This window comes from Lissotriton vulgaris, chromosome 7, assembly GCF_964263255.1.
Source record: "Lissotriton vulgaris chromosome 7, aLisVul1.2, whole genome shotgun sequence".
NCBI classification, from domain to species: domain Eukaryota; kingdom Metazoa; phylum Chordata; class Amphibia; order Caudata; family Salamandridae; genus Lissotriton; species Lissotriton vulgaris.
In genome coordinates this window covers 1,693,024,453-1,693,037,214 of record NC_141695.1, presented here as the reverse complement: position 1 = coordinate 1,693,037,214, position 12,762 = coordinate 1,693,024,453, and the positions used below count along the sequence as shown (strand labels likewise).

Below are 12,762 nucleotides of genomic sequence, written 5' to 3'. Positions count from 1 at the left end.
CCTGTCTCGCGCATTGTTGGACTAGGCGGGGTGCCCAAAGTGTCTTCACCAGGAGTTAAGGAGCATGAGTTCAGCGGTGACAGCATACTATGTAGCGATCAATGTGAATGAACAGGTCCATTTTAACCGGTGTCACTGGCTCACTCACTTTTTAAAGTTCAGCTGATGTGTGCTTAACTCACCCCTTGGCCTACATTGGTTGGATGTAAAGTGCTGTGGAGTGCATGGGTGGTGACTCTACACTGGATGTGTGTGTGTCTGGGAAGGGTACAAAACATGGATATGGCAATGCTGTGCACGGTGAGTGCATGCATTGGGATTATGTGTAGCTGCGAGGAGTACCATACTTTAAGTATGTAGTGTTGTGCTCTGCAGGGTGAGTGCACACATTGGGATAATGTGCAGCATGTGCATAGTGAATGTTTGTGTATGGTGTGTGTGTGCCTGGAAGAGGCACAATACAGACTACAGTGCTCTGTTGTGCATGCAAACGTAATATGTACTGAGTGTATGTATGCACTTGATGTATGTGTGCCTGTGGATGGTACAATACATGGTGGGCCCTGGGGTACATTTTGGAAGACACAGGCCTACATTGTTAAGACATGAGGAGGTAGAGGAATCATCCCAGAAAAATGTGTGTATTGCTGCGTTCTTGTGAGCTGGGTGGAGCATACTGGAGAGGGGAGAGTGAGGCTCTCCTTGCTTACTTTAAGGGTGCTCCTTGATTCAGTGACCACTCACAAGGAAGGGGCCTGGACACATCTCAGGAAGGAGATTGGGTTGATAATGGAATCCTGAAGAATAGTGCTCTGAGCCCAAGATTAACCTTTTGATGCACATATCATTGTGGCTGACATCCAGGACCAACAGATGGTTTTTCAAGAAGATGAAGAAGAGGCATTGTATGTACTTTAAAAGAAGCAGAAATCCAACATAAAACTTCAAAGACCCAGACCCTAAACCACATTTAGTGTCTGGAAATGGACTATGAGAAGCGGAGTTTGATACCCTATAAATAGTCATCTCCCAATAATAATAATACTCTGATTTAAAACACCTGCAAGAAAACCCAACAAGGTATTAGTTGAAGGGTCATAGGAAAAAGAATGCAGACAAGCTACATCAGCATGGTAATATGGGTATTCTAAAGTGCCAAAAATATAATATCAGTATTGAGTATTTGTCAGTCGCTAGGAATGTAGTGCCAGGTTGTCTATCTGATGTGGTTAAGGAATACAACACTATACATTGGGATACATTGATCGCATACCTGGAGTCAGACAATTTTAATGGAATGAGGTCTTCTCAGATGAATTGTTCACTTTTAATATGGGAAATTTGATATGCAATTCAGTAGTGATAACAGAAAGGCATATTGTGAATGAAGAGTGACATCCTATTGCTTTATACAAAAAGCATTAACTATCTGTAACCAATTTGTGACAAGAATTACAAAAGCAGTCTGAAAAGTACTCAACACTTATGAAAATGACACAAGAGGAGAATTTAGGGTGGGGTGCAATTAAATACTGTGTTGTGACCACCCCTGGACATGGATGTGGAAACCACATTGTGATGATGTGTGGTATGAGCAACATGAGAACTAAACTCATTATGTCATTATGTACACCGGCGAATAGTTGACTGCAGGCATTGGTAAAAGCTGTAGCATTTTTGTATGTCTTCTGCCTTTCCTCCCTGTACCTTAATTTCCTATGGTTACTCTATCCTACCTTTAATTTACCCACCTATGTTACACTGAAGTGCCCTTTATGTTGTTCTCCTTACTCTCCCTTACTGTCACTCTGCCTTCTATCCCTAACTCTTGCCTTAATCCTTTTTAAGTGAAATTCCACTTGTTTCAGCATTGGATCTGTCAATTCACATGCTAGAATAATTCTCTCATAATCATCCTGGGAACCAGCGGTTCACCCTGTAACATACCATAATAAACAACAGGCATTGTTTTGCAACTCATCATCATCTTTTTATGATCCAAACTGCAGCCAATTATAATGCTCTACCTCCAGCTGACGATTATCTTATTACTATATTGAAATTACTTTTGTGAGTTAATTAAAACAATCAGTTGCCTTAGCCTAATGCTAAATATTTCTATATTCATAAATTGCATACAATGAATAAATCATTTGTATTACATTAAATAAATGCTAACTTTAATCATTAATCTACTTTTTCAGTATGTTAATTCACATGAAATATTCTATCTTTATTTATATCCTTGTACTATTATTTTAATAAGACTAGTTATAACACTAACTATAGAGTATAGATTTTTTTGGTAACTTTTCCACACAAAAAACATCTCCAGGTATACCTGATAATGGGCTACATGTAATATCAGGTGAGGTGAGACATTTCACAAGAAAACGTAACATTGCTCAAGACAATACATTGCTTTATCATCCTCCAATGACTAGACAAGTGGAAAGAGTTAATTGTATTGTAAAAAGAGATTATAGTTAGCCATTGAGAAAAGTTTAGTACAGTGGGAAACCGGGAAATGATTTTTTTTCACCACACTACATCATGTTCAACCACTGAAATCAAGGTTTTTGCTGAGAGGACAGAAGACTGTTTCCACATTTACTTTTTTTGCAGGTCTAGGTGAATCAAGTGCAATACAAACAAGTAGTCTCAGACGTACAGATTAATACAAAACCAGTACACATAACCACATACGGCCACATGCATCAACCTATTTAGGAAGTGCAAACGGTGCGAATCGGTAAATTCGGCCGTTTGCGATTCCTAAATAGGTTTTTGGGATGCATCAAGCATTTTTGGCAAAATTGCTATTTTTAGCGAATTCCAAAAATGCGATTCCTTTTAAGGAATCGCAAATTTGCGATTCCTTAAAAGCAATGCATGATTATTTTTAAAATTGCGAATTCTCAAATAGGGGGTGCAATTTACCACGAGGGTGAACCTCGTGGTAATTTGTGAAAAAGTGTGAAAATGCTCAAAATTGCATTTTAAAACACTGTCATGTTACAGACACACATGTCCTTAGGACATGTGTGTGTGTGAAACATGCACTTCAAAATACATTTCAGGGGTGCAGGGGGGGGGGGTCCTTTGGACCCCCCCCTGCACCCATGGAATGCATTAACATTTTGCAAATCGCTAATTGAAATTCGCAAAATGTCAATGCCTTCCCATTGATTCCTATGGGCCTTTTGGCCCATAAGACTCAACGGGAATTGCGAAATCGCAAATTGGAATTCGCATAATATTTGCGATTCGGTAAAAATTGCGATTTTTTCCGAATCGCAAATTTTATGCGATTTAAATCATGCATCCCGTTTTGCGATTCCTTATTTGCGATTCCCTAAAAATCGCAAATAAGGAATCGCAAAACCGGACTTTGATGCATGTGGCCGATAGTGATTAAACCACAAGATTGTGTTAATGTCAAGAAGGCAACTTGTGTGAGAATGGAAGAAATGAGATCTAGCACGCTGATGAGTGTGGAGATGTGAATGGAGTGTTTTTTTGGTTTGTAAACCATGGTGGTACTAAACAAAACATGATGAATATTATTAAGGGTCATTCTAAGGAAGAAGCAAAACAAAATGAAAAGAAGACGTATGTTAATTATCTGGCTGTGGTGAGGAGTTGAAATGAATGCACAAAAAAAGAAACTAAGAGAATAGTAGGGTAGTGCAAACAGGGGAAGCGTTCATGTCCTGAATAAGGATTTTGCACCTAAAGAGCAGGTTTGGAATTAACAAAGCTCCATTCCCAGATGTTTGTGATGATCCTACAAGACACAAAAAATTCCATCATGTACTAAAACTGTGAAGCTTGGTTGTTGTTTTTTTTAATGTTAGAATAATTCATTTTTGCAGCTCAGCGGAAGATATGTTCTGCGTTCAAGATGTATTCTTAAAGGCTGTAGAGCATGCGGCAGCTTCTACTGTTTATTTAATACCCTTGTACTTTGCTTAACAGAATTTTCCCTAATGACACAGATATTAGATTGTCATCATGTAATAGCTATGAGGTGATTTCCAGACTTTCTTGATAAATACTATGTATATGAATACAAATTACATGCACCAGATATAAATATTTCCCTTGTTGGACATCTTGAAAATGGTCTGGACCACATGGTCTGGACTTCATCACCCAATGCTGGATATCCTTACTATAAAACCTCAATGGCAAGACAAGAAGGTTCATCTAACTCGTACTCTATTCCATGAAGCCTCTGTAGGAGCTTGGGGTGCTAAATGATGCATTGGATGTATGTCAGTGGAGTGGATATAAGGTGATTTTTTCGAGCTGGCTTTCCCGCTGCTGAAAGTTACCTCATTTTTCATGTCTCACCCTAACTCCTGTTTCAATATTGTACAGGTGCAGGTATCCGTGAACCAGTACAGCATTGAGCTTTACATTGACTGTCGGAAAATAGACAAAAAGCCAATTGAGAGGGCTTCAAAATTCACCACTGATGGCTTTGAGATGCTGGGCAAGCTGACGGGCACCCGAGGACCACGGAGTGGGTCTGCTGGGGTGAGTCGGACCCTTCTTATTTTTTTTATTTTTTATTATTATTTCTTACCATACTGCATATTATCAGCTAGTCATGAAAAAAAACTTTACAGTAAGTCAAGATGAAATGAAATCAAGAAAAACAACCCATTTGTAGCCATATTTGTATAAGTTACTCTCCATGTAATAATGAATAATGAATATCAAGAGGAAGATGTATCTCATCTACCTTTTGGTAAATATGGTTGACATATGTCAACGTTTTCCCTTATTTTCAAGTTGTAGTCACTAGGCACTATCAATGACGAAATCGCAGGTGATCCCACTAACCAAGATGTTCAATATTTGCTATGAGATGAAAATTTGGGCCTCTAAAGGAAAAATTATTTCATGAAATGTCATTGATTTACACAATTTAGTTGCTAATATCTCATCTGAATATTAAAACAAGGATATGACTCACATTTGAGAGATACGAGCAAAAGACGAGTTTGTGGAGAAAATTTCTCTTGGCCATGGTTTTACTGCTCCCTCTGATTTTCCTGCTTGAAACATTCTTCTATATGGGTTGGATGACGGAAGAACATAAGTTACTTACCTGTAAACTGTGGTTCTCCTGTATTGGTGTCTTTCATAGATTCACATGCTTGAATATTCCCCGTCGTTGAAGTGGGAGTCCCACGGTACATAAAATAGCAGTAATATATGCATATACAGATGAAAAAATTACATATTCATACATACATACATATAGAGCAATTAGATATAAAGATATCATAAAGGTAAGAAACTACCATAGAACAGAATAGGCCCATAGCAGCCTAAGGGAGAATTCACTTTAGTAACATATTAGAGTCATTTTAATGGTCCACATTTCAGCCAATCAGGCTGCAGCACCCTCTAGAACCTTCTCCTCGGAAGCTCAAGTCCTCAGATTTTCGTAGCACAAAGTGACCAAGAGTGCATGAGGAGAAGAGAGAGCCTCTGAGGGGAGGAAGGGTGGGTCGCATGTGAATCTATGAAAGACACCAATACTGGAGAACCACAGTTTACAGGTAAGTAACTTATGTTCTTCTCCAGTATTAGGGGTGCCTTTCATAGATTCACATGCTTGAATAAGAGTAGAAAGCAGTAAAGCACAACATGAGTCATAAAGGTAGCATAAAACAAAGTACAGAACACAATTCAAGGTAAAACTGTGCATACTATGATTCAAGAGAAAATACCTTTATGACTGGAGGCGGGAAGCAACAGAGGCTCACCTTATTGGAAAAGATTCCGTAGCACCACTTGTCCCACAGCCGCCGTCTGCGGTGTCTGCTGATCCGAGACAGTAGTGCTTCGTAAACGTTTGTCTGCTCGACCACGTGGCAGCCCTGCAGACTTGGTCTGAGGCACTCCAGCAATGAGGGCTGTGGAAGTTGACACCGCCCTTGTGGAGTGAGCTCGTACAGGAGTAGAGAGGGGCTTTCCAGCCCGTTGGTGGCAAAAAGTAATGGTAGAGGAAATCCACCTAGTGATGAATTGTTTGGTAACTGGCTGTCCTTTGCAGATTGGGCCATAGGCCACAAAGAGCTGATCTGATTTTCGAAAAGGCGCAGTGCGTTGAATTTCAAACAACGGTTTAAGTCCAAAGAATGCAGGGAACGTTCTGCAGGAGACCGAGGATTAGGGAAAAATGTCTTAAGGATGACAGGTTCATTGAGGTGCAAATCGCTTGGAACCTTAGGAATAAATTTTGGATTGGTGCGTAGTGTAACCGCTTCTTTAGAAAACTGAAGAAAAGGAGGTTGGATCGTAAAAGCTTGAATGTCACGTACTCGCCTGGAGGATGTTAGTGCAAGTAGGAGAGCAACTTTCCAAGTGAGGAATTTTAAGCTCGCTGAATGGATGGGCTCGAAAGGAGGTAGGAGGAGCTGAGACAGGACCAAATTTAAGCGCCAAGCAGGTGGAGGGCGACGAATGGGCGGACACATTCAAAAGAGGCCCTTGAAAAACTGTTGGTTAATTCAAGAGGAATATAATGACGTGGAACCATCATGACGGAAGCGGGAGAGCGCTGCCAAGAAGACTTTAAGAGTGGAATGAGAAAGTCCTGATTTTGCAAGGGACAGGAAAAAAGGCAGAATCTGTTCAGGCTTGGCGGTCATTGGATCCAAGGCTTTAGTGTGACACCAGACACAGAAACGCTTCCACTTCAGTTGATAGGTTTTAATGGTGGATGGAGCGCGAGCGTGAGCCAGCACTTCTCTGCAATCTGCGTCGATGTTCAGATGTGCAAATTCATTGTGTTCAGGTTCCAGGCATGTAGCTGGAGACACGCCGGATTTGGATGGCAGATTTGCCCCTGCTTCATTGTCAGGAGGTGAGGCAGAGGATGAAGCGAAATTGGATCGCTCTGAGAAAACAGGAGGAGATCCGTGAACCATGAGCGCAGTGGCCACCTAGGTGCTATTAGGATGACATGACAGGGTTGAAGCCTCATCCTGTGTAACAGGTGCGGGACTAGAGGGAGCGGAGGGAAAGCGTAGATGAAGTCGTTCGACCAGTTGATCGAAAATGCATTCCCGCTCGACTCTCTGTGGGGATGACGACTTGCAAAGCATTGGCATTTCCTGTTGGTGGCGGTCGCAAAAAGATCCATCTGTGGCTGGCCCCACTGACGGAATATGAACTCTAGAGTTGGTTGATTGAGTTCCCACTCGTGATTGTCTGTGAGAGACCTGCTGAGTGAGTCCGCCAGGACATTGGAGACACCCGGCACATGGATCGCTGAGAGATGGACTTGATGGTGAATCGCCCAGTCCCATATTTCTTGTGCTTGTCTGGAGAGCAGAAGAGACCTCGTGCCGCCCTGTTTGTTGCGGTAGTGCATGCTGGTGATGTTGTCTGTCCGCACCAGCAGCGATTGGCCCTGCACTACCCTCTGGAAAGATTTTAGGGCAAGGAAAATTGCCAGGCGTTGGAGCATAGTCCACTTTCCCTTGACGGACATTCCTTCGAGGTGTGCTCCCCAACCCTCCAATGACGCGTCTGTTGTGAGCGTCAGTGTCGGAGTCGTCTCTTGAAAAGGTCATCCGATGGAGATGTTTGGAGGGTGAGCGCACCACTCCAGTGCAGATTGAATGTGGGGCGTGAGGCGAATCTTGTCGTTGAATGACCCTGAGATCTGTTTCTACTGCTTGTCTAGTTCCTCTTGTACGACTCTCATGTAGTCTGCAATGTGGAATCAGATGTATGCAAGACGAAGCCATGCCTAGGAATGATTTTAACATCCGGACAGAAACTTACTGTTTTGACTGCAGGGAAAGTACCATCTTGAGTATGCGGTCCTGTCGTTCCTGGGAGACAAACACCTTTGCCAGTTGAGAATCTAGCAAGGCTCCTAGAAAATCTCGCTGCTGTGATGGGCGAAAGTGTGACTTTTGGCGATTGACTGAAAGGCCCAAGGTGCGAAAAAGCGAGATGCAGACCTGAGTGTGCTGATTCTTCACCTGGTAAGACGGAGCCTTTATAAGACAGTCGTCTAAGTAAGGGTAAAATTGGATGCCCTGTAGGCGCAGAAAAGCAGCTACCGGAGCCATGATCTTTGTAAAGACCCTCGGTGCTGAGCGAAGGCCGAATGGCAGGACTTTGAACTGGAAGTGCAGGTGTCCGACTGTGAAACGAAGATATCTTCTGTGTTTGTGGTGAATCGGCACATGAAAATATGCGTCCTGGAGGTCGATAGTGGAGAAGAATTCTCCGGGATTGAGGTAATTTAAAATTTGAAGTAGTGTTAACATTTGAAATGTTTTTGCTGTGATGAATTTGTTCAGGGCCCGCAAGTCCAAAATAGGGCGCCACTCTCCTGACTTTTTCTTGATTAAAAAGAAGCGGGAGTAAAAGCCCTTGCCCTGCTGCCCCTGCGGTACCACTTCGACAGCCCCTTTTTTTATCATCAATTTGACTTGAGCCAATAGTCTTTGTAATGAGGTGGGGGCGGACCAGAAGGTGGGCGGTTGGGAGGAAATTTTATAAATTCTAGAGTATGTCCCTTTGAGATCACATCCAGGACCCAATGATCGGAGGTGATGTTTGACCAATTTAAGATGGACTTGGAGATTCAACCTCCAATTTTCACAGACGGTGTGTACTTTAGGCTGGGGTTGTCACTGTTTCTTAGCATTGGAACCACCTCTGTACGTGGTTTTTCTCTGGTATGGTTTTGAATTGGTCTGGCGATTTTGAGACTGGTAGTTATTTCGTTGTCTATTGTCGTTATAGGAATGATATTGGCTAGAGCCACGAAAAGCGGAAGAGCTGCCGCCCCTACCACGAGCTCCTTGAAACGGCCGTTTCTTATATTGGAGGGTTGCTAAAGCCCGGGTCGTATCCGTATCCTTTTTGATGGATTCAAGAGCGTCATCGACATGTTTGCCGAAGAGCGAATCGCCGTCATAGGGTAAATCAAGTACTCGTGCTTGAACCCCTGGACGAAATGCAGTTGACTTTAGCCATCCTTGGCGTCGCAACACAGCGGCCCCAGCCAATTGCCTGAATCCCGTAGATGAGATGTCGACGGCACAGTCGATGATCTCTGAAGAGATCTTCTCTCCCTCCTGTACAATGGCTTGCGCTTCCGCGCGGATGGCATCCGGAAATTGTGGAATTAATGCTGCAATTTCGGACCACATCTGACGGTCATACCGTCCAAGAATTGCTAGGGAGTTAGCCGCCCTAACTGTTGTGGCCGCCATAGTGGTAAACTTTTTCCCGATGGAATCCAATTTGCGTCCTTCTTGATCAGGGGGAGATGTGAGAGGTGTGGCAGTATTGCGAGACCTTTTCTGAGCCGCCTGTGTGATGACTGAATCCGCCTTCGGCTGAGAAACGAGGCATGCTGGGGAATTTGCAGGCACTTTATACTTTTTATCAAGTCTAGGTAAAACGTCTGGGATCGAATTAGGCCGCTCCATTAATTTGAGACCTTCCTCCCAAATGTGATCGACGATCGGGATGGTGTGGGCTTGCTTTTGAGGAAGATCCTTGAAATCATATAAAAAACAGTCTGTCTGCTGGACCTCTAAAGTCAGGCTAAACCTTTTGGCTGCACGGATCATCAAGTTGTGAAAGCTGCCAATGTCCACTAGAGGGGAAGCTCTTGGCGATGTTGGTGGAGTAGAAGGTGTTTGAGCCCTGTAGTCATCCTAATCAGTGAGGACGTTGTCATCGTCATCTTGATCTGTGTTTTGAGGGTCCTGTGCCTCATTATCAGTATCCTGCTGAAAGCGTACTGGTGATCTAGGTGTTGCTGTAGGCACAGAAACTTGTGTTTGTGGAGGAGGTTGTGGAGCTGGCGAATCAGGCCAAGATGGTGGAAACCTGCGATTATAATATTCCAGCATGTGCTGTAAATTCGACACTAAAGACAGTGGTATTTGTGTCATGTGTTCCGTTATGGGTGGTTCAGACTGCTGTATGGGGAAAAGATCTGCCCCATCTTTGGTTTCCTCTTCCTCCTCCTCGTCATAGTCCTGACACTTGATCTTAAGTTCAGAGGGGCTAGACGCAGGTCGAAAAGCATCATCGACTTATGAGCCATCATTAGAGTCCTCCTCCGCGGACTGAAACAATTGTTCAGGAACAGCAGAGGCACTCTTTACAGGACTTAAATGTAGAAGAGGTACACGTTTTTTAACCATTGAAGCAGTGACCACTGTGAAGGTGGTGGCTGTGGCCAGTGGATGGTGTGAATTTGACGAGCTTGTCAACGAAGCGGCAGAAGAATCAGAAGGAGGCTGAATTGTCAGAGTTGGGTCTGCTGATGAAGAATCCGTAGCCATTGACGGATGTGACTTCCCTTTATTCTTCATCGACAAAGGTTTTTTCGCCGTCGCCGTCGACGAAGAGGGTAGCTTTGACGCAGATGTCACCGTCGACGAGGATGTTGTTGTCGGAATTTTACTCGTCGACGAAGGTGGGACCGTCGACGAGGATGCAACCGTCAACGGAGTTGTCACCTTCGACGAAGAGGTTCCCGTTGACGATGGACGAGATTTTAATGATAGAAGTAATGGGTCTCACCTCATGGGCCGTCGTCGACGAGGTGGACGTCGTCGACGTAGTCCTTGAAGACATTGAACATGTCGTCGTCGACGTAGAGACAGCATCAACTGATTTAGTTGTCGTCGATGTCGTCGACGGACACGTCGGCGAGCCCGTCGACGAGCCAGTGCCCGTTTTTGAAGATGATTGCACAGCTTTGGACTGTGACGCCAGAGAACCAGGTCCCGTAGGCGTAGGATGCAAGTCCTGTGGAGAGACATTCTTAGAGACTTCAGCAAGTCTTCTTTTCTTGAGGAAAGGAGAGGGCATCTCCGTCTCTGACCCACGCTTCTGAGAGGCCTTGGAATTAAATGAAGAGACACTCTCAACGTCCGAGACCAATAAGCATGGGCGAATTTTGCGAATTCGCGATCCGCGAATTTGCGGATTTGCGAATTCGCAATCCGCAAAATTCACGAATTTGTGGATTTTTATATTTTTGCGTGTTCGCGGTGCACTTTGCGTGTTCACGGGTGTTCGCGTGGCACTTTGTGTGTTCGCGTTTTTTTTTTTTGCCTGGTTAATCACTGCCACCCTCTCGTTTTTTATGCCCTTCTGCCCTCTGTACCACTCGTTTCTGTGCCCCTCTGCCCTCTGCCCCACTCATTTTTTGACCCCTTCTGCCCTCTGTCCCACTTTTGTGCCCTTCTGCCCTCAGCCCCACTTAGAATGGCGCCGGCAAGCTGCCAGCGCCATTCTAAAATAGCTACAAAGAGCTTCAACAGGAAGCACTAATAGATAAAGTAAAGCAGGTGCTCGAGTTGAAGGTCAAATTAAGTTACAGAATCATTAATCACCCCAAGTTTGGTGTGATTAATGATTGTGTAACTGAATTTGAGCTTCACCTCGAGCACCTGCTTTACTTTATCTATTAGAGCTTCCTGTTGAAGCTGACTTTTGTAACTATTTTAGAATGGCTCTGGCAGCTTGCCGGCGCCATTCTAAAAGAGTTACAAAAGTCAGCTTGAACTTTTGACCCAATCCGTTCCGCTCGCGGATTTTGCGGGAAATTCGCGAATCTTGCGGATTGCTAATTTACTGAAAATCCGCAAAATCCGCGAGCGGACGAATTTTCCACCCATACTTAGAGACCACTGATTCAGATGTCTTCAACTTCTGTAGCCACAGAAGGAGACGGGCCTCTCTGTCTCTTAACGTTTTAGGAGAAAAAGTACGGCAGTACTTACAGTTCTTGACTTCATGGTCCGGGTAGAGACAGTAAATGCATTTACTGTGTGGATCTTCATGAAACAGTCTCAGTTTGCCACAGGATGAACATCGTCTAAATAAAGATTTCTTTGAGGAAGACATTTGTCAAGTAGAAATGAGCTATGAAAGTAGAAAACTGAGCAGAGCTCAGGGAGACTCCCTTCACACGACGTGCTGTAGAAAATCTAAGGACTTGAGCTTCTGAGGAGAACGTTCTAGAGGGTGCTGAAGCCTGATTGGCTGGAATGTGGACCATTAAAATGACTCTAATATGTTACTAAAGTGAATTCTCCCTTAGGCTGCTATGGGCCTATTCTGTTATATGGTACTTTCTTTACTTTATGATATCTTTATATCTAATTGCTCTATATGTATATATGTATGATTATGTAATTTTTTCATCTGTATATGCATATATTACTGCTATTTTATGTACCGTGGGACTCCCACTTCGACGCCGGGGAATATTCAAACATGTGAATCTATGAAAGATACCGCTAATACTGGAGAACCCTGCATGCATTTACAACACAGTCACTTTATTGTTACAACACGTTACTTTACCACGCAAGCCGTTACAACAACTTGCTTTAGTGGACGCTGGACTTTGAAATAGTATAAATTACTATTCCAACTCCAGTCTACGCAACAGTAGGGAAGGTGTTGGACTTAGAAATCCTCTCCAGTCCACCAACGTGTCCCCTACAGCAAGTCGATGTAACAACTTGTGGGTTAAAGAAACGCGTGGTAACATCACAGTTGGGAGAAGTGACTTTGTTGTAAAGGCAGGTCGTTGTTAAGACTGTGGGGAAAAGGATGTTACCCATTCCATAGGTGAAATCATGTAAAAATTACAAAAATCCACACTTGTGAAACCTTTACAAAAGATTCTATGGATTATAAAATTTCCTGTGTACAAAAATTCACCCAGGCCTATTAGACAAC

At 43.5% G+C, this 12,762-nt stretch overlaps 1 protein-coding gene across 2 annotated transcripts in view; it reads left to right on the top strand.

Moving 5' to 3' along the window:
- COL20A1 (collagen type XX alpha 1 chain) overlaps positions 1–12,762 on the top strand; it is a 491,294-nt gene that overhangs the window by 339,656 nt on the left and 138,876 nt on the right. For both annotated transcript variants that reach the window (XM_086932816.1, XM_086932817.1), the window contains exon 28: positions 4,384–4,542. In XM_086932816.1, the coding sequence (XP_086788942.1) occupies positions 4,384–4,542 (159 nt within the window). The remainder of the gene's footprint in view (positions 1–4,383; positions 4,543–12,762) is intronic.